Here is a 27,676-nt window from a genome sequence, read left to right as displayed (position 1 = left end):
TCCTAAGGCAACATTTCACCGTCCGGTGATAATGTGTTTGTGAAACGTGTGCGCGCGTGTGTGTGTGTGTGTGTGTGTGTGTGTTGTGGCTCTCGTTATCTTGTGCAGCGCGCAACACGCTGATCGCATTCCTGTGCTTTTTCAGAGGTGTTGAAATAAGTTTGTGTGACTCTGTCTTTAGTAGCCACTAGCCACAGCCTTCAGACATACTTTACAGCAGCGACAAGGGATGAGGAAGCTCAATTGTGCTTGCCATGATTATGCCTGTCTGTGTCTGGCTGCGCTGGGCGTTCTCATACACTAACATTAAACGTTAAATTAAACGAAGGGGGGGGGGGGGGGGGGGGGTCCGCGGACTATTGATGTTCCGAACCGCGTTCCGAACCGTGGGGGCTGATCCGTACGGGTCACGGATTATCCGTGATCCGTGCCAGCCCTAATTGATTGATTATTAATTATGGCAATTCCATGCTGTATTTTGTGAACTGTGTTCTTCACCAATTGCAGAAGATTGCTGTACAGAATATTCCTGTGAGAACATGTGTCTTGTTTTGGGAAGTGTCTGTGGGAATAGACAATTGTTATGTCTTTTGTGAACATCAGATTAGAAGTTGGAAGAATGGAAACTTACTAGAGTGCATGGGACTTCTAGACAGCAGTGGAAAAGTACTGCCCTCCACGATGGGGGGCGGGCATCATTGGTTTCAGTATATGATGTGATGTAAACAATAATTCGGGGCTCTTGCATTGAAAATGTAGTCAAGAGGAGACCTCTCTGCAGAGAGATAATTGTGGAATAAAACCTCCTAAGAACATTTAAAACGGATATCTCATTATTGATGAACCAGCAGGGCATTGCAGCAAATTTTGCCACCACACTTGGGGGCTCGTATACGGGATCTCACGTGTGGGATGCGGACCTCTGGCATGTCGACTGGTGATAACCTCCTGTCAGAGTTGGACCTGAAACCTCGCTTAATTCTAAGAGAGCAGGGGTCGACATGCGGAGGAATGTAGCCCAGCGCTGTGATCTGCGGAACCTGGTGAGGCAAATACACACTGAATGCAATGTTGATTGATCAGTTTTATGTCAAATTGAGTAGCTGTGAAATTTAGAATAATGTTATACAATTGGTTCTAAAAATAGACAATTGTAACTGCTAAAAGCTACAGGTCTGGGGGATGTGTGTGCGTGTAAAACGGATGTAACCACTGCCTTAGTCAAAATAGGATTGTCTAGAAGAGAGTGGTGCGGGGTCCTGGGGATGCTCGCGTGAGATAATATTAGATAAAACTCACTATTGCCGTTTCGGATATACTCATCGCCTTGGATAACGGATCCAGAAGAGGGTGAGGCGTTGCGTTAGGTTAGAGCGCACGTGTAAGGGAGCTTACTAGAGCCGACTCGTTTTGGGCAAGGTTTAGAGAAAAAAACCGGCCTGTTTGATCGACGGACAAACAGTAAGACGCGGGTTGAAAGGTATTACTTTAGCGTCTAAAACTGCAGTATAAAGGGGTAAAGCAACACATACCCAGACCTGAGTTTTGCGAAAGGAGGTATAAATTATATGTAGTTATAATAAAAGGGATACAATTACAAATTCAAAGCATTGGGAAAATTCTTACCATTCATTTGCAAAAAGTTGTTTTCAAAAGGTCTTTTTCCTTTGAAAAAAAAAAAAAAAAAAGGGAGAGTGTGGGTGAAACTGAGCAGTGAGGCTCATTGAGGAAGAAAAAATGAGAAAAATGAATGAAAAATGAATGGGAAATGAATGGGAAATGACTGAGAAATGAATGAGAAATTTCTGAATGAGAAAAATGAGAGGGAGAAAAATCACAAATTAAACTTTTTGTTTTGGGGCTTAAACAGGGGCTAAACGTTCAAATTAAACTTTTTGTTGTAGTAGTAGTAGTAGTTATTTATTGAACAGAAATAACAAGCATACAAACGCATACAGTTCAACTCTGTCAATGGGACAGGCACAAGAAAGCTCAAGAGCTTGTTTCCATTGTGGTCCCAGAAGTGTGAGTGCATAGGTCAGTGCATGACAATGTGTGCAGATGTAAGCCTGTGTGCAAAACATAAAACATAAAGATAACAATACATACATTCACATTTTACAAGACAAGACCATTTTTAAAGCATTTTAAGATTATACAAGGTCAATCTAAGACCATTTTGTATAAAACCATTTTTTTAAACCATTTTTAAAATTTGTCAAGGAATCTATTGCTTTCAGTGCTGATGGTAGAGCATTCCATTGAACTGCGGCAGAGTATAAAAATGAATTTTTCCCCATGTTGGTTCTGAATTTAATGGGAACCAAATCCGTGGAACTCCCCCTGGTGGAGTACCTGTGTACTTCACTGACATTGGAGAAGTAGCCCAATAAGTAGTTTGGGACTGTCCTGTTCTTTATCTTGCGCACCATGCACATTTTAATGTGTGAGACTCGATCTTCCACCCTGAGCCATCTAAGACCAGAGAAGTGCTCGGGGAGGAGATGAGTCATGGGGTGGAGATTGAGGAGCAACCGGACTAATTTGTTCTGGGAGGTCTGGAGTTTGATTTTAAGTGCTTTGGTGGTGTTTGAGTACCAGGAGATACAGGCGTAATCAAAATGGCACTGGATGAGTGCACCTGCTAGCACTTTCATAGCCTCTCTGTTGATAAATGATGATATTCTTGCTAGGAATTTTGTTTTTTGGTTGACTTTAGAAATCACCTTTAGAGCCATTTTCTCACCAGAGTTTATTGTCCAGGATGCACCCCAGGTATGTGACCTCGTCTTTATTTTTGATTTTATTTGCACCTACATTAATTGAGAAGCCAGGAGATTTTTTGAGATTGGCACTTGACCCAAACAGAATTGATTCTGTTTTGCCGAGATGTAGAGATAGTTTGTTATCAGATAGCCAGGTGCCAATTTTCTCTAGTTCGGCGCTAAGGACGGTTTCAACCAGCAATTTGTCCCGGTGTGAGAATAGGAGAGCAGAGTCATCTGCGAATAAGAATAAATTGCAGTTGCTTGCCGATTGCATGTCGTTCATGTATATGAGAAAGAACATAGGCCCCAAAATGCTTCCTTGAGGGACCCCACAGTTTACTGGTAGAGGGGGGGACAAGGTACCATTTACATCTACCACCTGTTCTCTTCCCTCCAGATAGGACCGAACCCATTTGCATGATGTGCTGTCAAAGCCGATGGCCCCCAACTTACTCAGCAAGATGTTAAAGTTAACGGTGTCGAATGCCTTTTGCAGGTCTAACATGACCATGCCACAATAATTGCCCCTATCAACCTCCTGTCTGATGTGGTCAGTGAGGAATAGCAGACAGGTGTCCGTGGAGTGTGATTTTCTGAAGCCCGATTGGAATTCAAATAGAAGCTTGTGTGATGTTAGATAGTTATCTATTTGTTCGAAAATTAACCTCTCTATGACCTTTGAGATGACACAAAGGATGGAAACAGGACGGTAGTTCCCGGGGTCGAGCTTACTTCCTTTTTTATGTAGAGGGGTAACTCTCGCCATTTTGAATTCCTGTGGGACATGACTCTGACTAATGGACAGGTTGGCTATATGGGCAATGATGGGAGAAATAACCTCAGCTGAGTCCCTCAAAAACCTGGAGGGGATGTTATCGAGACCAGTTGCCTTTGAGGGTTTGAGAGCCCGCAGCTTTGCCAGCACATCCTCCCTAGATACTCTCGAAAAAGAGAATTGATCTGCTTGCACCCCAAGGTTTTTATAAAAGGACTGAATATGCTTATCGCCGTAACTACCGGAATGATCAGGTCATTTGTTCACTAGGGTGTTAGCAATTGTTGTAAAATAATGATTAAGACAATTTCCCACCTTAGATTTCTTTGAGATGAGTGTTCCTCCTACTTTTAAGTTCAAGTTGGTGGTTTTGGTCTTAAGTCTACTGTTGTGACCTAGATGCTTTAAGGATTTCCATAGTTTTTGTGGATTGTTTTGGTTTTCTGTGATCTTTTCATTAAAATAATTTAACTTGGCTTCTTTGACCATTCTGATTACTTCGTTTCTAAATTTTTTATAGTCGTTAAAGATTTGCTCATCCCTGGATTTTCGTATTGTTTTGGGGCTTAAACACGGGCTAAACGTTCAAATTAAACTTTTTCTTTTGGGGCTTAAACGTTCATATGTGTGTAGATAAGCCGGCCGGCAGGGGACAAACGGGGTTGTTTATTTTGTTATGTGGATCCACAGTGGGTTTTATTTTAACCCATACCTGCCTACAAAAGAGGGATTGGTTGTTATTTTGTTTTTATTGGTAATATCACAAGGTATTGGTTTTGATTTCGCACACACAAACAAAACCACAGCTGTTTAGAGAAAGCTCACGAGGAGCTATGGGTTTGTATTTGCAACGGTCTAAATACACACCAGGAAAGCACATTTATCTCAAGCAGACCTACACGCCACATTTAGAGGGAACACAGACTGTATAAAAGTTATGATCTAAGTGGTTTTGGATAAAACCACAGAGAAAACAACAGCAACACATTTATTATGAGGGGGAAAAGAAAGTATGTCTGCCAGAAGCAATACATACATACCATACATACATACATTTTCATTTATCATGTGAGGAGTTTAATCTTTAGCTAGTGTCTCTTAATGTGTCTTAAAAGGTCTCGACCTGGAATTGACCCGCGCCTCACCACCACCATGCAGCAGACTGAGAGTCAGCACCAGGCTCAACTACACTGAAGACCACCAGCAGTCCAGGCTCCAGCGGAGACCATCAGCACTCCGGGCGGGCTTTAGCCAGGGAACCGGCAGCAACATCCGTACCGCAGCCACCAGCCCTGAACACCGCAGCTAGCGGCCAGCAATCTCTCCCTCCCGTGTAAGTGTTTGACCACACCGGTGTGACGGGCTACAGAAATGCATCATGAGTGGTTTGCTTGCTGTAAAAGAATATATAACTGCCGTTGAGTTTTCGATTCATAGGCTTGGCCCGGAGGTTGACGCCAGCAGGACAACATCTGCCCTTGGCAAATGAACAATGTGCTGTGGGTTGACCACCTGGACAGTTTAACAGCAGAGGACTCAAGCGAGGCGAATCAAGACGGAGCGGAAAAGGTGTGAGGCGCTGGTCAATGACGGGGAGAGACTGACACGGCCGGAGACGCGAGCCAGTTGAGGGTGGAGGGTTCACAGCAGAACTTTCTCCAAAGACACCAATTATGAGCAGATAAGTGATGACACACATGAACATTTGCATGTTACAGCTGTTTGACAAACCATTGTTTTAGTAAGAGAATCACACACTGCATACATTATGTATATGCAATGCACACAGAGCAAAGGTACTTTTTTGCATTATTACAGTACTGTTTAATAGAAGTTGTGTTGTTTTTTAGGAAAAGTGAGTGCTTAGCCTGGAAAACCCTTATTTGCTAAGCGAAAAGGTAATGTTTTGCCAACAGACACTGAGATTTCCCCCCCCCCCCCCCCCTCGGCCTGAAGCCTTGAAACAGTGCAGCTGTTCCAGATAAGCACATGGTTCAGCGCACACACATTTCCCAAGAGAGGTTCCCAAACCGAGCAGAGGCAGAGACAAGTTAAAGGGCCTCTCTCTAAAAAAAAGAAAGCCTGCTAAATTAATTGACACATGCGTTAAATAACGCATCTGTCAAAGGGGGTATGCAGCTGGCCTTCAAAGGACTGGCAGCTTTTTGTTTTTTGTTTTTGTTTGTTTTTTAATTTTGTGTTGTTGTGTATGTGTTTATGTGTCTGTGTGACTGAGACAATCAGATTGGACAGCAGATTGGGACAATCAGATTGGAAAGCAGATTGGACAAGCAGATTGGGACAATCAGATTGGGACATCGGATGCTGAGATCCAGCCTGCTCGCTGCATACACACACACACATACACATGTGTGAGCTTGAGGACAAACGGTGCACACCCTGTGAAGCACCGGAGGATGATGGCGGAGGACAGACAGCGTGGTGCACTCGGGCGAGTGCATCCTTCGTGGCGGTTTCCCCATGGCGAGTGGGATGCTGAGAGTCGTACTTGGTGTGGTTTGTGTAAAAACTGTGATCATGTGTATTAAAAAGCGTTTTGGAACCACAGGAGACAGGGGAAGTGTGAACACAGTGTGAATGAGTGATGTTTGGAATGGTGAAAGGTGTGGGATTGTTGAAGGGAATGTTATTGTACACCAGTTAGACAGGAGACAGGGGACTCCAGTGTGACTAGAGAGCAGAGATGAAGACAAAGACTTGAGACATGACTTGGACTTGTAAAATAGACTAGATTGACCGTCTGCATCAAAATTGGGTCGTGGGTTCATTTCCCAGCCTCTGAGCGGGCTGCATGCCAAAGTGCACTTGGTGTGTAGCCTATGTCTGCCAGAGGTTTGGAAATCGTCAACAATTGAAATGAGAAACCCGAAACAAGCCGTTTCCCAAAACATTTGCAGCCTGTGAGAAAGTTTTCATACGAGACGTAAATAGCGGCTTGTTGATATGAGTGGACGCTGGGGGAGGAAGTGGGAGGTGGCGGGCCAAAACGTTTTAGTGGAGGTGCCGCCTCAGACTTCAACTCCCAGAATTCACAGCACCAGTGAACAGGAGCCCATTTACCAGAAATGTGATAAAAGTGTGGAACAATAAAAAGGCCATCTCGCCTCTGACACACTTTGCTTATGCTATGAAATCCTGGGTAAATAATCATGCTTGATTTGATATTTAGCATAATTAAGAGTTTGATTTGAGCAAGCGATACATTGTAATACAAGTACCGTAAATTCCGGACTATAAGGCGCACCGGTCTATAAGCCGCACCTTCAAAGGTGACTATTTTTTTCTTATATAAGCCGCACCGGACTATAAGCCGCGGGTGTTTTAATGGTATTTTTTGTTTTTTTTTACAGTGCACACAGTGTCCGCGGTGTGGTGAAAAGAGGGCAAGAGAGGAAATTAAAACAGAAGTGGATTTATAGTTAGAAAGAGTGCTAAAGAAGAGAGAATTCCGTTTTTTATTTTTTTATTTTAGTTACTCACAGTACTATTGACCAGTCCAACTCAAAAGATATTCGGCAGTTTCACTTTGAGCTCTTGTTCCGCCGCTGTCCATCAATGGTTATGACGAGTCTCGCTGGGTACAGTACGCCAAAGCGATATCCATTGACTTTAACCTTTTCGATGATGCTGTTGTATGTTGCGCGTTTCTGTTGCACCAACGCGGAGAGGTCCTGCCGGACGAAAAAGCGCGTACCCTCCCAGGTGAGGGGCTTCTTCCCCGCAGCCTGGAGGATGAGTTGACGGTCGGGCCAGCGGAGTAGGCAGATGAAGATGGCCCTCGGTGGCAGGCCGGGGTCTGGACGTGGCCGAGGCGCCCGGTGTGCCCTGTCCACCTCTGGTGGTTTCTCGCCTTCCTTCAGGTCCAGGATGTAACACAGGATTTTGCCACGAAAGCGTCCATGTCACCAATCTCAGCTCCCTCTTTTACATTGATCAGGCGAATGTTATTTATTTTACTCCTGCTGATTAAGTCATCAACCTGCGTGTGCAGCGTTTCGATGTTTTTGCATTTTATCCACTTTCGGACTCACTGTGTTGTTTTTGTCCTCCAGTGCGCTGATGCGCTTTTCCGCATTAGAAACTCTTCACGGTTGCATTATTTTCTTTAGTGAGTGAGTGGATGGACTTCTGCACGTTTTCAAACTTGTTTTCAAGCTGCTCAAACCTCTGAGCGATGTCGGACTTAATCGATAGTGTTTCACGGAGTAAAAGTTTAGCCCAAGCCGTGTATCTCCAGCCTCCAGCAGGTGAGTCATTTCCTCATTCATGGCGGTGATTTCTTCGTCTTTTTCTTTCTGCATACCTGTGTTGTGTTTAGGGGTGGGAATCGCTGAGTAGCTCACGATACGATATCGTCACGATACTTGGCCCTCGATAACGATATATCACGATACTGCGATACTGCGATACTGCGATATATTGGAAGACGATACATCACGATACCTGTGTAACAAGTGAAAAAAATACCTCTGAAGGCAAAAAATCATGTATTATGCACTCACTATTATGCAGTTCACTCACTCACTCATACCATTTTCGATACCACGGAGGAAAAGTTACACATTAAGTCTTTTTATTATTACTATTAAAACAAGAAAACCTATATAACCTACCTACCTACCTATATAATTTCTAAAAGTAGATATTAATGATCAAACATTTCCATTCATGTAGCCTACAGTAGTTATGTTTTTGTTTCAACTACAAACATAAATAAAGTCAACTTGAAACTATGTTTCAACTACCACACACAGCATAATATTTTAGCCTGTTTATTAAAAAAATAAAAAAATAAAAATAAAATAATAATAATAATAAACATATCGATACTTGGCGCCAGTGTATCGATAACGTATCGCGGGTGGAAATATCGCGATAACGTGGGTATCGATATTTTGTCCCACCCCTAGTTGTGTTATGTTATGTTATGTTATGTTGTTAAAAGAGGGCAAGAGAGGAAATTAAAACAGAAGTGGATTTATAGTTAGAAAGAGTGCTAAAAAAGAGAGATTTTTTTTTTTTTTTTTGGAAAAAATCCATAGATAAGCTGCACCGTTATATAAGCCGCAGGGGCCAAAAAAGGCCAAAAAACGGGAAAAAAGCCGCGGCTTATAGTCCGGAATTTACGGTAAGTAAGTAAGCGAAATGCAGTTAAGTGAGGACTTATTAATTATAATTGTGAACATATAGGGAAATTTTGATCTACACAGAAAGGCAAATAGCCTATCATTTGATGTTTGAATTGATAATTCTTTTCTAACAAGTTAAGGATAATAGTTATGTTAGTTTTCTTTGACTGTGTTTGAACTTATAGTTTCTTATCAATAATTTATTTTTAACACATTCACTGCCAGCCGTTTTTTTTTTACTGTAGGTAGCTTCTGCCAGAGGATTTTTTTGAGGATTCTGGCTCATCTTTCAAGACCTGAGGATTCTTTTCTGCTAAGATTTTGTGAACACAAAATATCTAAAAAGAACTAATAGAATGTGTGCTTTCTCTGTCTAAAAGAGTTAGTTTGTAGAGTTAGTAGTTATGTAGGCATTAGCACTTGAATACAGCATGGTTTCAGCGTCTGAAAATTTAAGCTGAGATAAATAGCTTTTTGTGAAATTCGATAGAACAGTCACTTTAACCATTCATTTTTGGCATCAGTAAGACGTCAGACATCTAAACAATAGTTTTGAACAGTAATTTCCTCCATAACAGCAGGAAACACCCCTCTCCTTCAAACTCCTCCCTCCGTGTGTGTTCTTCTTGGCTGCAGCGGGCGTGTCACAAGCTCGTTTCTGTTGCTGCTGCTGCTGTGCCTGTCTGCTGGCGGCCGCTGGGCAAGTCTGGATGGGCTCGCTCGTTTCTTGGAGTTTCGGTTGAGAGCTTTGATGAAGCTTTTGCGATTCTGGTCTTATTTATGCTGCGTGTTTCAAAGTGTGTTCCACCCGTAATCTATTATGCAAATTTGCAATCCCTCACCGCCAGCAATCAGCGCGAAAGCGAAAGCGAAAACGTTTTCGCCAATCCATTCTACAGTATGAGAATGGTTTCATCGCGCGTTCCCCTGCAGTTTTGGCTCTGCTTTTTCTAGTTTGGAGAGCACTGTCGCCACTTAGTGGGTCGGTGGAATGGGTTGTACACGTTCGGTGGCTCCAATATTTTTATAGGAGACGTGGGGAGCGTTGATCCACGTCCCACCGTCAAATTTTTTTTTTTTTTTTTAAGCCGAGATATCTCGTCATTGGCAGTCAAACGTTGGATTTTGTAAGCCGAGATATATCGTCAATGGCAGTGAACGTGTTAACACGTTCACTGCCAATGACGTGTTTTTACGTCAAACAAAATCCAACGGTTGACTGCCAATGACGTGTTTTTACGTCAAAAAAATGTTTTTTTTTTTTTGACCGTGGGATGTGCATCTAACCCTTTTATATCTCTTATATAAATATTGAAGCCACCGAACGTGTACAACCCATTCCACCGACCCACTAAGTGGCGACAGTGCTCTCCTGACTAGAGGAAGGCAAGCAAAAAGCAGTGTGAGGAAGCCATTCTCATGAAAATGGATTGGCGAAAACGCTTTCGTTTTCGCGCTGATTGCTGGCGGTGCAGGATCGCAAATTTGCATAATAGATTACGGGTGGAACACACTTTGAAACACGCAGCATAAATATGACCAGAATCGCAAAAGCTTCATCAAAACTCTCAACCGAAACTCCAAGAAACGAGCGAGCCGATCCAGACTTGCACAGCGGCCGCCAGCAGACAGGCACAGTAGCAGCAAAGCAGTGAGCCTGGTGACGCGAGGTTACAGCAGCAACAGAAACGAGCTTGTGACACGCCCGCTGCAGCCAAGAAGAACACACACGGAGGGAGGAGTTTGAAGGAGAGGGGTGTTTCCTGCTGTTATGGAGGAAATTACTGTTCAAAACTATTGTTTAGATGTCTGATGTCTTACTGATGCCAAAAATGAATGGTTAAAGTGACTGTTCTATCGAATTTCACAAAAAGCCATTTATCTCAGAATAAATTTTCAGACGCTGAAACCATGCTGTATTCAAGTGCTAATGCCTACATAACTACTAACTCTACAAACTAACTCTTTTAGACAGAGAAAGCACACATTCTATTAGTTCTTTTTAGATATTTTGTGTTCACAAAATCTTAGCAGAAAAGAATCCTCAGGTCTTGAAAGATGAGCCAGAATCCTCAAAAAAACCCTCTGGCAGAACCTACCTACAGTAAAAAAAAAAAACAGCTGGCAGTGAATGTGTTAATCTCCTAGTCAACAATTTAGCCACCGTGATTGAGTTGTTTTCAAACACGAGTCCACGAGTCTCGTCCTCCGTCGTCTATATCTCGGGTCCAAGTCGAGTCTCGAGTCCCCCAGGGTTTTGAGTCCAAGGCTGCAGTCACAAATACCTCAGTCTGAGTCCGGAACGAGTGTGAAGCCACATGTAGGTATAACACACGTGCCTGCCCTTGCACGGATTTAATGTCACAGTATTAGTATAGCTATCAATACCGTATACCAAATTACTAGGACCTATAGAGAGCCAAAGTGGAACGTCACTTCCTGCTTCAGCACTGTACCAGAGATTTTCATCCGCCATTTATTTTCCCATAGTCATCTCGTAAAATGCGTATAAAAATAGTTTTACTGGTTTAAACCAAACGGTACAGATATATTTAGAAACAGGAGAGATCGCATAACATTTCACTCGGACCAAAACGTAAAAGAAATGCGGGTTTGAAGAAAATATTTTTCTATGTTTTTTTTTGTTTTGGTCCGAGTGAAATGTTCTATGGTCTCTCCCGATTATAGCGTTAGCTGAACATTTGGTTTGAACCAGTAAAACTCTTTTTATAAGCATTTTACGAAAGGTCTATGGGAAAATAAATGGCGGATGAAAATCTCTGGTACAGTGCTGAAGCAGGAAGTAGGCGGTCACTTTGCCTCTCTATTACAAAAAGCAATGTCAAAAAAACAAAAACAAAAAGAAAACAGTCTTTATCAATTAACAAGTCTGAGGCTTCGTCTCCAACTTTCGAGTCCGAATGCATGAACGCTCGAGTCAAAAGTCTAAGTCCAAGTCCGAGTCATCAGTGCTCAAGTGCAAGTCAAGTCACGAGTCCTGAAGATGAGTGCAGGACTGGACGACACTGGATGACGACACTGGGAGGCGGCAGGAATAAAAAGCACTCTCATTGGATGATTTAAGCGGGTCAGTCAAAGCGATCCTGCTGCCTCTTAAAAGCATGGCTCTTCAAATGCACGTTAAGTGAAATGCTTTCTGTGGCTTACGAGTCACATCCAGAGCAATAATATCATCTCATGCCTGCCTCAGATTAAGTCATGCATGAAGGCTGCCTGGCCGGGCTTCAGTCAGGGATGATGTGCTGAGCTGAGCTGAGCTCAGGTGTGTGTGTGCAAAGTCAGAACCAAAGCTCCAAGCCCAGTCCCACTCAGGCGGCCAGCTCAGGCTTGGACAAGGGCTGCACAATATAGGCTTGTTTCAGCATCGCCATCGCAAAGTAGCATAATATGCAATAGTCACATCGCAGGATGTGCAATGCAAAATTTACTAAAAAATGTCATGCTGAATTTTTTTTACTACTTGGTAAAAATTTAAAAGCCGCACGATTCTCATTTTTCATGACTAATATGCAAGAAAAGTCTGTCTGATATAACATAATTTACTCCCGATTGAAGGGTTTGTTGTTGCCTCTGGTGTTATGCTAGTCTACTTTAGCTTAGCCTGGCTCATAGCTGGTATCGAGCTTTTTCAGTCCAGACTAACTGCAGTGGAACTGACACTTTATTTCGGTACAGCAGCGAACAAATGCACCGTCTTGCGCCGTCTCGCGCGACCTGCGCAAAACCCCCAAGATGGCGACGGCCAAACGGGAGTCCAAAAACCAATGGGTGACATCACGCTGACTCGGACGCTGAATCTGTGGTCCCACTCAGTCAGTAACTAAATAGACCATCTATGGTCCCACTCAGTCAGTCAGTCAGTCAGTCAGTCAGTCAGTCAGTAAATAGACCATCTATGGTCCCACTCAGTCAGTCAGTCAGTAAATAGACCATCTATGGTCCCTCTCAGTCAGTCAGTAAATAGAGCAAGTTCACCGAGGTGAAGTTGACTCACTGGTTAAAATGTAACATGCTGCAGCAGTTAGAGAGACCTTCCTGCAGCCAGAAGGTCTCAGGTTCAAGCTGGCAGCAGCATGGTCCTTCATTCTGAGTTGTTCTGCTTCTATAAGCAACTAAGCAACCCGTTCTCACTCCCAGCTCATCACATACTGATGTTTGGCCCGAGGGGACAGCTTTGCTTTGTCGCATTGCCACCAAAGCAGGAATAGCAAAAACTGCAGTTCCACAAATGGCCATTTTAGCCTGGCTCCAAAAGCAAGTTGTTGTTGACTCTATTGCTAATTTCACCTTTCATGACAACTGAATTTATATATATATATATATATATATATATATATATATATATATATATATATAGTATACACTGTACTGTACTAAAAAAAATGTGGCCTGGCCTTCATCAGGGCCCTGATGAAGGCCAGGTTGTTGGCCGAAACATGTTGGCTTGGCTTTCAATGGTTCCACTATGAACTAAGCCTTTTATTATGAAGATGGCGCCGTCCTATGGCGACACGGTGTTGCTCTGTGCTTGTGTTTGTCTTGTTTTTTTATGTCTGGTAGACAACTCTCTCTGCCTGCTAAAGTATGAGAGGCATGAACTTCTACTAATCCGAGATAACCAGCCTGACTTGCAATTTTCTGTTCCTGACCACTGGAAGGACTGTGGTGGCAAAATTTGCTGCAATGCCCTGCTGGTTCATCAATAATGAGATATCCGTTTTAAATGTTCTTAGGTTTTATTCCACAATTATCTCTCTGCAGAGAGGTCTCCTCTTGACTACATTTTCAATGCAAGAGCCCCGAATTATTGTTTACATCACATCATATACTGAAACCAATGATGCCCGCCCCCCATCGTGGAGGGCAGTACTTTTCCACTGCTGTCTAGAAGTCCCATGCACTCTAGTAAGTTTCCATTCTTCCAACTTCTAATCTGATGTTCACAAAAGACATAACAATTGTCTATTCCCACAGACACTTCCCAAAACAAGACACATGTTCTCACAGGAATATTCTGTACAACAATCTTCTGCAATTGGTGAAGAACACAGTTCACAAAATACAGCATGGAATTGCCATAATTAATAATCAATCAATCAATAAGCTTTCGATCAATAATTTGCCATGACAATTCCACACTTTTGATAAAAATAAATCATTATTATCAATATTAACAGTATTTATATATCAACTGTATGCCTGGACACTTGTCTCAGATTGGCCGTGGAGAAGTGCCACGCCGGCGCTGGCGGGCCCAAATGCGCTGTGCTGGCTCCCCACAGCTCAACTGCTCGATAGGCAATTCTCAGAAGCTGTCAATAATTCACTGGAGTCTGGTGGCATCAGGGCTTAACGCCACGCTGCAGGCAGGCAAATCAATACGCTGGAGACACCGGGCCCTATCGTTGCAATCGACGTAGAAACTGCGTTTAAGGCCTGGCGCAGCGCAGATTAGTGGGTGTGGACCAGCGCACTCGATATCTTGGTGTCGGCGCTACACGCGGCCTCAAGCCGCGTGTAGCGTAGTGTAGTGCATAATTTTTTAAGCGTAAAATTATGCACCATCAGCTCATTGGTGAAGTGCAGTAAAGAGTCACTAGCTTGCCTTTTAAGCTCCAATTCCAGGAGAAATCCAGTAAAACCAGACAAAGCCAAGCGCTCTCCTCCCCCCCCCCCCCCCTTTCATCCCGTCTGTCTGTCTCCATATATAGGCTATTATTCCATATTATTATGCTTCTCAAACCAATCTAACTGCAGTTTAAATACGGCAAGCATGTAAATACGCTACACTATAGCAAGATCAAAGTGAAAAGAATGTTCTAAACGCATCAGCTAGAAAAATATAGCCTATCCCTATATGATGAGATTAATTAGATAGGTGAAAGTTTGTCCAGAAAGATATCGTTTTCTCTCCCGTGCTGCAGGTAGGATGATGCACATAAATATAGCCTACATTATGTAAAGTCATTGCATAAATGTGTTTTTATTGTAAAACTAAAATGTGAAGTACAGCCAATTTATTGGAGCGGACATCACAGTAGGACATGACAGTAGAAGCGCGTTACGCTGTCACTTACCTAAATCACGTTAAATCGACGAGGGATATATATAGCCCCAATATGACATATATGTTTCACATAGGGTGGTGTTTTCATTTCGATGTTTTATTTGGTCCAATATTGAAATGTTCTACAATTGCAGGTTGTGTTACCATTACACATTATTTAGATCTACCTTTATATCTATTTCGGCTCATTTGGTTGCTATTTAGTAGCGAAATGGAGTAGCACAATGCATGCTGGGACATTTCACAGGCAGTGAACTTACAACTTCTTTTTCCTATGGGACGTGTGTTGTGTCTGTCTGAGCGAGGGAGTCAGAGAGAGACAGAGAAGGGTGACAGAGAAGAGGCAGAGAAGCGCTCCTCGCAACTGGCGCACTGAATAGGCCTGGTTTCAGAGAGAGACAGAGAAGGGTGACAGGGGAGAGGCAGAGGAGCGCCCCGCTCAACTGGCGCACTGAATAGGCCTGGTTTTCAAAAGCGCAAAGCGCTAAATTTACACCAGGTGGGAAGATATCATTAGGCCGGCATTTAAGGCCGAAACGCCCATTCTCGCCCATTCAGGGAGTGCGCCACGCCCATTCAGCGTAAAGCGCATTTGCCAGCCTAAAGCGATGTTGATATCTTCCCGAGACAGGCGCAATGCACGTTTTTTTGCGTTTAAGGCCCGTTTTAGCGCCGAAGGCCTGTGGGAGAATAGGGGCCATCATCTCAGCTTCATAGCTCCTTTAACCTTTACCCCCGGCTTTGTTTTGGATCATCACCCAGCGGGAGAGCACCTGCCTGAGCACCCCGGGGTGCTGCTGCTCAGGTCTGTGGAGGCCGATCATACTGGTTTTCCCTCACGGCCAATCACTTTCACAGTTTGTGCTCCTCAACAGGCGCGACAGCACAGATTTTTATATCTGGCTCAGGGCTGCAACTGATGATTATTTGAATTGTCGATTAATCTGTTGATTGATCGATTTGTCGACTCGTTTGGCCTATAAATATGCGAAAATGGTGAAAAATGTCGATCCGTGTTTCCCAAAGCCTGAGATGATGTCCTCAAAAGTCTTGTTTTGTCCATAACCCACAGATATTCAGTTCACTATCATAGAGGAGTAAAGAAACCAGAAAATATTAACATTTAACACTTTTTTAACGGATTAATCGATTATCAAAATAGTTGGTGATTCATTTAATATTTGACAACTAATGGATTGATTAATTGTTGCAGCTCGAGTGTGGATATAACCAGATATAGAACGAACTCAAATGAAATCCTAGCACAGCATGGCAACAGGACAAGTTGCTCCATTGTGTAGGAGTATGTCAATATTAGCCTGTGTGGGCGTCTGTATGCACAGTCGAGAGAGTGTGTGTGTGTGTGTGTGTGTGTGTGTGTGTGTGTGTGCGCGCATGCATCTGTGTGTGTACCTGTAGTATAGAGTGACCCAGTGGGCTGTTCTCTGGTAGTTCAGTCTCGTAGTGGTTCCTCTCAAACTTGGGGGCGTTGTCGTTCTGGTCGGTGACAGTGACCCTGAGCAAGGCACTGCTCGCCCGGGGGGGCATGCCGCCGTCCACCACGCGGAGGTTCAGGTCGTACGAGTCCTTCAGCTCGCGGTCCAGGTTGCCCATGACGACCAGCTGGGGCAACTTCTCCTCGGGATCCACGGCGACCTGCGATTACGAAAACGTCATTGTCCACAATGTGGAAATTTGCCTTGGGTTTCACCATAACACTTCACAAAAACATATAAGAATACATTGTCTCAACATTCATAACAATACAGCTCACAATACAACACACAGGTCCACACTGTACACCAGTGTTTCCCATACATAAAGGAATTTGTGGCGGGCCGCCACAAAATGATTTTGACTGCCACAAAAAGATGTTACAGTGCACCTGAACGCAACATGCAAGATACCCGCTGAATAAGTGTCCAATAAATGTTCATGTCATTCTGGCCAATACTTCTAGCATTTCAGTCTGGAATATGGAATATCTTTCAATAATCTATGATTTAGCTGCTAAATTGTCAAATACCACCATCTGCTCGCTACCCAGGCACTTATGTATGTACTTAATAAGGCTGCCACGATCAGTCGACTAGTCGCGACTACGTCGACGATTTAAATCGTCGCCGACGAATTTGGTAGTTGACGTAATCGCGTTTTTTTTGGAGCTGAAAAAAAGAAAAAAACGTTTGTTTTATTTCCGCGAAGCTGCTGCCTGCGATGGCCTCACTGGCTGGCTTGGCATCCAGGCGTCTCCGTCCTGTCTTTGATGCACATGCGCAGTACCCATCATCCGGGGAAAACGTGACATCACCGTGACCGGAAAAACAACAAGCAGCTCCCAGTGCTTCTCCACAGAAAAAATGTCTAGCCGTCCTCATACTACGTCCAAAGTGTGGAAGCATTTCACCCACAATAATGTGAAGTGCAAAATCTGCTAAATAAGCTGAACTCGCTTATCATGGCAGCACGAGTATGATGCGCGAGCATCTCAAAAGGAAGCACGTTGTGGCGAATGCAGATAAAGGCTAATTAGCTTGTTAGCTCACTGGCAACCGCAACGTTAAGTTTGAGCTGCTAACGTTAGCTATTGGCTAACGATATTAACGTTAAAAGCCTGCTGTATCGTTGTCATCATAGCAACGTTAAGCTCATGTGTTGCTGACGGGAATACTGGAAACCTCATTTTACTCTGCAGTTTGCACTCTACTACTTACGACATTTAAAAATGTGTTTGATGCCTGAGAAGACTAAAACAATTTATTTTTGTTGATATTTTGGTTGCAGTAAATAGTTTTTGGTTCCATTTCCATGCCACGTAGTAGTGCCCTAATTTTATTTTGCATTATTCATTCAATGGATAGTACATATTTCATTGCACTATATGTTTTCAATTTCAATGTATACTATTTTGCAGTTTTGCAATTTGCACTATATTACATTTATTACATGCAAGTACATTGATGCCAGAAATAAATATGCTGCTACATGCTCTAAACTTTAAAGTTCATGAAAATATTATTTTTGAGTGAATTATCATCATTAATTGTCTTTATTTTTATTTGGCACATGCTTAAAACAACTTGAAGCTAAATTTAGAAGCTGATGATAGCTAAATCAGAGCGATTGAGTAATTGTGCGATATGATCCGATTAGTCGACTAATCGTTGAAATAGTCGGTGACTAGTCGACTATCAAAATAATCGTTTGTGGCAGCCCTAGTACTTAACCTAACTAACTTAACCTAACTAACTATCCGGTGTGCACAACATTGTCAGCCTAAACTCCGGCTGACACCCCAAAAACCTACAATCCGCTACAGAAAAATGTATATTGTTTGTTTATTAACTGGCCCCTCGCCTTCTATCATTTCACGAAAGTGGCAAAGCAAGTTGAGTATCCCTGACCTATAGGGAGAAATTTAGTTTGTCATTGTAAACCCACAGCACAGTAATGATGACATGTTCTTCATAGATCTAGCCTTTTAATTTTGCTCTTAAGCTTTCTCAAAGTACACCAAATTCATGCATTTTACTTTAAATTGTTTTTAAAAAATCGCGCAGGGGGGCATGCCCCCGCACCCCCCTAGGGGGTCTGCGGTCACCCACCACAAATACTCAAAATCCTGTGGGAAACACTGTGAACACACTATCAAATTAACCTACTGTCCAAAAGAACTGTCTGCAGCAAGTCAAAAGCATCACCCCTTATCTTAGTCTTGACAGCATTTGGGACCAGTTACTCAGGAAATGTAAAGACCTTGAAACCCCCCCCCCCCCCCCCCAAATTCACAAACTTTCTGGGATTTCAAGAAACCTGGCCTCCCTACCTGCAGGCTGAACAGACGGTCGGCGTCAGGCCCGGCGCTGAGGGTGTACTCGGCCACGCCATTGACACCAGAGTCCTTGTCGTTGGCCTGGGGGATGGAGAACAGGGCGCCGATGTGGGTGTTCTCCGGGATGGACAGGGTGAGGATGGGTGAGGAGAACTGAGGGGTGCTGTCGTTGATGTCCAGAACCTCGATCCGGCCCTCGATCAGCCACGGGCCCGTGCCCATGCCTTCCATACGGGGTGGACAATAAATCAATATCAATATATATCGCCTTCAAAAATGCTTCAACAACTATTATATATATTTTTAAGCGGTGCAGCCACTTCTATACGTGACATTCGTGTCCGTCCGTCTGTTTGTAGCATGAGAGTAGGGGGCGGGGCTAGGGAAAAGGGGCCGTAGCTAGGGATAGGAAGGTTGTAGGTGTCACCGTTTTCATACAGGTAAACAACACATATGAAATCATGTGATCGCTTTTCCACAAGGCTTCTATTACATTCTGTCAAATGACTGCTCCTAAACCGCACGCTGACTTTAACACCATTTCTTTTTTTGAATACATTTTCAAGATTTTCAATATACATTAATGACAGCATCAGTCACTGACTCTTTCATTACAGGACACTGAGTCAGTGCAAAATGTACCGTAATTTCCGCACTATAAGGCGCACCTGAGTATAAGCCGCAGCAGCAAAATTGACTGTTTGTTACATATATAAGCCGCACCGGAGGTGTTTTAATGTTTAATTACCATATGTAAGGGTTCGTGCACAGAGGGGATTGTCGGGAAAGAGATGGCTGTTTGAGGAAGCTCCCATTTATTAACATTTCAACAAAACAACATAACACAACACCACCTGTGTTTTTTTTTACAGTGCACACAGTGTCCGCGGTGTGGTGAAAAGAGGGCAAGAGAGGAAATTAAAACAGAAGTGTATTTATAGTTAGAAAGAGTGCTAAAGAAGAGAGAATTCCGTTTTTTATTTTTTTATTTTAGTTACTCACAGTACTATTGACCAGTCCAACTCAAAAGATATTCGGCAGTTTCACTTTGAGCTCTTGTTCCGCCGCTGTCCATCAATGGTTATGACGAGTCTCGCTGGGTACAGTACGCCAAAGCGATATCCATTGACTTTAACCTTTTCGATGATGCTGTTGTATGTTGCGCGTTTCTGTTGCACCAACGCGGAGAGGTCCTGCCGGACGAAAAAGCGCGTACCCTCCCAGGTGAGGGGCTTCTTCCCCGCAGCCTGGAGGATGAGTTGACAGTCGGGCCAGCGGAGTAGGCGGATGAAGATGGCCCTCGGTGGCAGGCCGGGGTCTGGACGTGGCCGAGGCGCCCGGCGTGCCCTGTCCACCTCTGGTGGTTTCTCGCCTTCCTTCAGGTGCAGGATGTAACACAGGATTTTGCCAAGGAAAGCGTCCATGTCACCAATCTCAGCTCCCTCTTTTACATTGATCAGGCGAATGTTATTTCTTTTACTCCTGCTGATTAAGTCATCAACCTGCGTGTGCAGGGTTTCGATTTGTTTTTGCATTTTATCCATTTTCGGACTCACTGTGTTGTTTTTGTCCTCCAGTGCGCTGATGCGCTTTTCCGCATTAGAAACTCTGTTCACGGTTGCCTTATTTTCTTTAGTGAGTGAGTGGATGGACTTCTGCACGTTTTCAAACTTGTTTTCAAGCTGCTCAAACCTCTGAGCGATGTCGGACTTAATCGATAGTGTTTCACGGAGTAAAAGTTTAGCCCAAGCCGGTGTATCTCCAGCCTCCAGCAGGTGAGTCATTTCCTCATTCATGGCGGTGATTGCTTCGTCTTTTTCTTTCTGCTTACTGGTTTTCAGTCTTGTGCTTCTTCCAGCAGACATTCGCCCCATTCGCCCCACTCTTTAAAGTTATTCAGTTGGTTCTGGTCACCTTATTCATTTTAGATCAGATCGCTAAAACATATTGTTTGGTCTGGTGTAGCAGCTGTCTAGCTGAGCGCCATGTTCACCGTGCGATCACGTGATGCCGGTTGATTTCCGCCAAATGATGTGCAGATGAAGCTGTGTAACCTGTAAAATCCATAGATTTTGGAGGTCCCCGAGTGGCCGTTTGCTGAAAAAATCCATAGATAAGCCGCACCGTTATATAAGCCGTAGGGCCGAAAAATGGGGAAAAAGTCGCGGCTTATAGTGCGGAAATTACGGTAAGTCAAGCAGAAAACAACAGACTTGGCACATAGGTTTTTCACACATTGGTTTGTCGGTGCAGACATACAGTACGCTGTGACACATAACTGGGCATTCTTGGCCGTTTTCATTCTTGGCAGTTTTCATCCTTGGCAGTTTTTCCTGCGGTAATAATTAAAAGGCACCAATTGAAGGGCAGCGCTGACACATTCAAATGGTTTATGGAGGGACCATTTCTGTAAGACGAGACCGAGACTGGAGAGCGGAAAGTTGAGAAAGGCTCAAACATTGGTGCGATGCTACACCCAAGCAAGCTGTGTGAACAAAGGTCTCAAACAATAACCTCTTATTTAATGTGGTATTAATTATTCTTATTTAATATGTTATTTAAAGCTAGGTCTCCTCCCACCGACCCTCTCCTGAGATGATGTAATGCCTGCCTAATGCCAGCCCCCCAAGGTTGTCTCCTACACAATTCCGGGGTTATCAGTGTGGCTGTCAAGGTGACCAAATTGACTATTTGTAGGAGTTGTCTTAAGATGGAGAACATGCAAGAATGGGATAGTTGTCGTCATTAAGGGCTTTCCTCGGGCTAAAGAAAATAACTCAGATTTATGTCTTCTGAAGAGCGAAAAGAGGGCTTCATTAAAAGTGCGATTTATGCATGTTGAGACAGCGGCCGTTACATAAAAGTATCATTTCCTTGACAGTTTAGAAGCTGGACTGTGAATGTCTAAACCTTTAATTGACTAATAAGAGTATCAGAGGGATGACGTTATTTTTGTAGGCCAACCCAGAAGTCACGCACTTCCTGGTTCCCTCGTTGGGAAGTCGATGGGATTTTTTAAAGGGATTTCGTTTAAATGCCTGAACTAAGGTCTGGAGTTAACAAACATTTATGCAACTGTGGCCTTTGTGTTCAGCAAGATAATCTTCACAATGAGGACCACTTTCATAACTTTTGAAGCATAAATGTGATGTTTAAAGATCGTGATTTTAAGAAAACGCTTCAAACTTTTGTTAACCACAGATCTTATTTCAGGCATTTAACCAAAATCCCCATTCCAGACGAGGGAAACAGGCAATGCTGACTTCCGGGTTTTAGGACTCCTTCCTGCGGCACTCTATAGTGCTAACCCACTAATTGACTAATGCCGTAATAATTACCGTATCGACTGATATGAAGAAGTATATTGTGATATAGATTTTGCCCATATGTACCTTTGATCATGTCTGTGATGGACACCTCAAACTCCAGGAAGCACTTGTCTCCTTCGAACAGGTTGCGGCAGTCGCGAAGCGTCTCGCGGTCGATGGCCACCTCGGTGGTGTAGATGTCTCCGGTCTTCCCGTCCACGCGGAGGTACGGCGTGCCCACCTCCAGCTTGTACAGGTGCCCCGTGTCGGGCAGGCCCTGGTCCGACGCCAGGCTGCCGATCAGCGTGTTGGGGGGCTGCTCCTCGGGCACGCGGTACAGGATGTCAGAGGGACCAGCGCTAGCACTGGACGCTAGCAGCACGCACGCCACGACCATAACCTCCCACCTCAGCACCGCCATATCTCCACCCCACAGCACTGCCCTGCAACAGACAACAAACAAACACGATGAGACAAGCCTCGGTCTGCCATCCTCACACAGCAGTAGAGATGGGATATTGGTATTGGGATATCGTATCGGCTGCCAAAACGGAGATATCGGGTATCGGACTGATGGTGTGTCAATCCAAACTCCAATCATAGCTTGCATTCTATGTTCTTAGTTTTGGTGATATTTGAGTGTAATAAATATTTAACCTTGTGGAATATTATGAAACAGGTAACTAATGCTATGAGATCATTGATTACAAACCAAATCCTAAAATGATGTCACAGTAGGAGCCAGCTACTATGTAAAGGTGGCGGCTGCAGCTCCTTGGGAGGGTTGCCAAGAGCTCTGCTGTCGGAGGCAGTATCGGTATATCGGCAGATATCCAAATTCAGCTATCAGAACTGAAAAGAGGTGGATCATCTCTACACAGCAGCGCCAAAAAAGCTTTTAGAGAAACGCTGACGTAGGAGCTGAGGAGAGAGAGTTATGTCAGGCCTGGTGCTGAGGAGAGAGAGTTATGTCAGGCCTGGTTTGAGGAGAGAGAGTTATGTCAGACCTGGTGAGGAGAGAGAGTTATGTCAGGCCTGGTTTGAGGAGAGAGAGTTATGTCAGGCCTGGTTTGAGGAGAGAGAGTTATGTCAGGCCTGGTTTGAGGAGAGAGAGTTATGTCAGGCCTGGTTTGAGGAGAGAGAGTTATGTCAGGCCTGGTTTGAGGAGAGAGAGTTATGTCAGGCCTGGTTTGAGGAGAGAGAGTTATGTCAGACCTGGTGAGGAGAGAGAGTTATGTCAGACCTGGTTGAGCTGAGGAGAGAGCGTTATGTCAGGCCTGGTGCTGAGGAGAGAGAGTTATGTCAGGCCTGGTTTGAGGAGAGAGAGTTATGTCAGGCCTGGTTTGAGGAGAGAGAGTTATGCCAGGCCTGGTTTGAGGAGAGAGAGTTATGCCAGGCCTGGTTTGAGGAGAGAGAGTTATGCCAGGCCTGGTTTGAGGAGAGAGAGTTATGTCAGGCCTGGTGCTGAGGAGAGAGAGTTATGCCCGCCTGGACTACTGCAACGTGCTCCTGGCCGGCCTACCTGCCACCAACATCCGACCGCTTCAGCTCATTCAGAACGCTGCAGCCCGTCTCGTATTCAACCAACCCAAATTCTCTCACGTCACTCCCCTCTTCCAGGAGCTCCACTGGCTTCCCATCTCGGCCCGCATCAAATTCAAGACACTGGTACTGGCCTACCGGGCAGTACACCACTGCCCGGATCACACACTGTGTGATCATGGGTGAGCCAGTAGCAGCAGTGCAGCAATATAAATATTTGGGCACTGTCTTTGATGACAAACTCAATTTCGATGCAAACACAGATGCCATCTGCAAAAAGGCAAATCAACGACTGTTCTTTTTAAGGAAGTTGAGAAGTTTTAATGTGGACAGGACACTGATGAAAATGTTTTACTCTGCCTTTATTGAATCTGTCATTTCCTTTAGCATGATCTGCTGGTTTGGTAATCTCAGTCTTAAAAACAAGAACAGACTGGGAAAAATTGTCAAACTTTGCTGTAAGATTTCCGGAGCCACCCTCAATGACATTCAGTGCCTATATGAAAGGAGGGTCACATCAAAGGCACAATTTGTGGTTTCGGACCCTCAGCACCCCTTACATGCTGAGTTCCAGATGCTTCCATCTGGTCGGCGGTTTAGTCACCCAAAGACTAAGACCAACAGATTCAGGCTGTCCTTCGTTCCCTCTGCCATTAGGTTTTTAAACAACCGATAGTCGTAGATGTCATCGTGTCTCTTGCAGGTAGAGAGACTTTTCTTTCCATGATTTATGACGACAGTGCAGGTGATTTAGATCTATTCTGTGCTGTGTTACTGTATGTACGACGTATGTATGATGTATTAATTTGTTGCCTATGTGTCGTGTCTACTGTCTGCAAAGCGAATTGCCCCTCGGGGACATTAAAGTTTTTTGAACCTTGAACCTTGAACCAGTCAGCTCCCCTGTACCTGCAATCCATGGTCAGGTTCCAAACCTCTCAGCGCTCCCTTCGCTCCTCCACCAGTGCAGGTCGCCTCGCCCCGCTACGCTACGGGGGCTCAAAAGTCGCTCATCCCGATCTCGACTCTTCTCGTCCCTGGCACCTCAATGGTGGAACGAGCTTCCACCTTCGGTCAGGACGGCTGAATCACTGCCGATCTTTCGGAAAAGACTAAAGACGCACCTTTTCAGGCTCCATCTGGGCCCTTCTTGATCTAACTTCGTTCTCTCTCTTTCACCCAAAAAAAAAAAAAAAGAAAAACTAACCTTAACTTGTACCACTAACCTAAACTTGTACCACTGTTCCTTCAGAAGTTGTAGTTATCACAGACTGTGCTCCATAGTAGATTGCTCTATTGCTGACAAAAATGTGTTATTGTAAGTCGCTTTGGATAAAAGCGTCTGCCAAATGACGTAATGTAATGTAATGTAATGTAATGTCAGGCCTGGTTTGAGGAGAGAGAGTTATGTCAGGCCTGGTTTGAGGAGAGAGTTATGTCAGGCCTGGTTTGAGGAGAGAGAGTTATGTCAAGCCTGGTTTGAGGAGAGAGAGTTATGTCAGGCCTGGTTTGAGGAGAGAGAGTTATGTCAGGCCTGGTTTGAGGAGAGAGAGTTATGTCAGGCCTGGTTTGAGGAGAGAGAGTTATGTCAGGCCTGGTTTGAGGAGAGAGAGTTATGCCAGGCCTGGTTTGAGGAGAGAGAGTTATGTCAGGCCTGGTTTGAGGAGAGAGAGTTATGTCAAGCCTGGTTTGAGGAGAGAGAGTTATGTCAGGCCTGGTTTGAGGAGAGAGAGTTATGTCAGGCCTGGTTTGAGGAGAGAGAGTTATGTCAGGCCTGGTTGAGCTGAGGAGAGAGAGTTATGTCAGGCCTGGTTGAGCTGAGGAGAGAGAGTTATGTCAGGCCTGGTTTGAGGAGAGAGAGTTATGTCAGGCCTGGTTTGAGGAGAGAGAGTTATGTCAGGCCTGGTTTGAGGAGAGAGAGTTATGTCAGGCCTGGTTTGAGGAGAGAGAGTTATGTCAGGCCTGGTTGACAATAGATGGTAGGACTCATCTGGGAGGGACACGAAACGTCCAAAATGGTTTGGCTGTGAGACCAGGAGGAGGTGACAAGGTTTCAGCTCTCAGCTCATCTGCCAGCTGCTTCACTCAGAGAGCAGCCCAGCAGGACTGAGATCTTCCTCCTGGTGCCAGGTTAAAGCTCACACAGGTTTCTTCACATTTCCAATCAAAAACTTTTTCCAGAGCTTGATTTGGGTTTTTTGTCCTTACATGTGTGAGAAAGAGAAAGCGGGGGGGGGGGGGGGGGGGGCAGAGTTTGCACACCTTGGAGAGCTCTGCTGCGCTCAGCGTGAGTCCGGAGACATACATTAAATTGGCCGTTTGCGGGCTGCTGGGTTGGGTTGGGTTGGGCATTTTCAGATATTTTAACGGGTCGGGCGGTGCGGACTGGCTCCAATGAAGGGTTGGGTTGGTGCGGGCGTTAAAAAACCCTGACCTGCGCATCACTATGGCAATCCAATCCAATCCAATCCACTTTATTTATATAACACATTTTAAAAATCACAGGGATTACCAAAGTGCTGTACAAAAACAAAAATAAGTGCACAAAACTATCTAAAAAACATAACAAGGAAACACAAACATATCGTCAACAGTCAGAAAAACTGGGCAAAGACCACAACTCTCAGATTGAATTAAAAGCCAGGGAGTAATAGCTTTTGCACACCACGTCCGTATTTTCGTCCGTCGTAGATATTATGATTCATATGACACGGGAAAATACACTCAAGACATTATATAAAAGGTCTTTACTATTATATTGACTCTATTATATTCAGGTCTACTTATTATTTCAGTCCTTACCTCGTCTTTCTGTCTCTTTCCCCGTAGTCTCACTGGCCAGCCTCCTCTCCCTTTCCCCGAGACTCGCAGCAGGGTTGCCAGATCTGAGAGAAACATGCGTGAATGACATGTATGGACATTTTATGATTTATTGAGGCAGGTTATTTCTGCATTTTTAAGGCAAGTAATCTTAAAGAGCATGCTGTTGTCTTTGTAAAATAAAGAGCATAGCTATTTTATGTAGCCTACATACTCAACAGTGTTCTATGTGTTCTATGTTATCATTAATCATTATAATGTGGTAGCCTATGTGTGCACGTTTTCTGCATGAGTGTCAGCAGAGCTGCTCTTCCTACTATGTGTTAATTAAGCAATATAGCATGAGAGCCAGTGTGTTGTGGCAAATATATCCCGCTGATCAGCTGTTATCCCACGAGGCCGCAGGCCGAGTGGGATAACTGCTGAGCAGCGGGATATATGCCACAACACACGCAGCTCGAGTGCTATATTGCTTTTATAAAACGGTTTCCAAGTATGATAATATAATAATAATAGTAATACTATAAGTCCGACTGCCATGGCATTCTGGTAGAGTCAGTTGAAACACTACTGTAAGGCGGGACCGCAAGAACGTGCGGGGGATTTGATTGGATCGTTCTGGAGACTGAAGTTGACATTGGCCAATCCTGGCGCTTGCTGAGAAGCTGAGAGCTTTCTGGAAAGCCTGACACGCAGCTCGAGCGCAGCGCTGCATTCTCAGCGCTTGCTGAGCAGCTAAGAGCTTTCTGGAAAGCCCGACACCAGCTAACGTTACGGGGTTAAATGCGGGGTTAAATGCGGGGTTAACAGCCTTTTTTTTGCAAAGAAGACATTAGCCCGCGTCTATTCTTGTACAAAACATAATTTTCTGCTAAGTATTAGTAAAGTTATAAGCGAAGATCGATTCACAAGGATCTGACAGCTGTCTCCGCCATTTTTTTTTTCTACATTGTCATTGTAACCAAAGCCTTTTAGTAAGAGAGTTGCGTGGCCATGGGTTATGAGTTGCGTGGCCATGGGTTATTGGAGTGGGTTACGGGATTTATACGATGGCTGTGAACCAATCAGATTGCTTGATTTGAGAGAGCCGTTTTATAAATGTTATTATATTTAAAAGCATCTTTGTTTTATTAACACGTGCCTAACACTTGCACAGTAGCTACAGCCTACATGTACATCAATGCAATGTAATCATTCCTGTAATAGCAGAAAACCTCAATAGATTAACTTGTAAATTGACTGCATCCCACCTGCCTAATGTCCATCACAACTGAGTCCTGTAGAAAACATGACAGCTCTGTGTGTTACAGTCAAGTCTCTCTGAACTGCTTTTCAAATCTAATGAACTATTTACTATGTATTTAAATTGCTACAGTTGTAGCTATTTCACTTT

At 44.1% G+C, this 27,676-nt stretch overlaps 1 protein-coding gene across 1 annotated transcript in view; it reads right to left on the bottom strand.

The window, feature by feature from the left end:
* Positions 1-26,332, bottom strand: part of LOC310790412 (protocadherin Fat 4-like) — a 41,102-nt gene extending 14,770 nt beyond the window's left edge. The window contains 4 exon segments of the mRNA XM_083652097.1: positions 16,195-16,437; positions 18,608-18,837; positions 22,006-22,364; positions 26,266-26,332. Of these exon segments, the coding sequence (XP_083508223.1) occupies positions 16,195-16,437; positions 18,608-18,837; positions 22,006-22,342 (810 nt within the window). The 5' untranslated portion in view covers positions 22,343-22,364; positions 26,266-26,332.
* Positions 26,333-27,676: the final 1,344 nt, after the last annotated feature.

This window comes from Poromitra crassiceps (assembly GCF_964638095.1).
Source record: "Poromitra crassiceps genome assembly, chromosome: 15".
Lineage (NCBI taxonomy): Eukaryota > Metazoa > Chordata > Actinopteri > Beryciformes > Melamphaidae > Poromitra > Poromitra crassiceps.
This window is presented reverse-complemented; position numbering and strand designations above follow the sequence as displayed.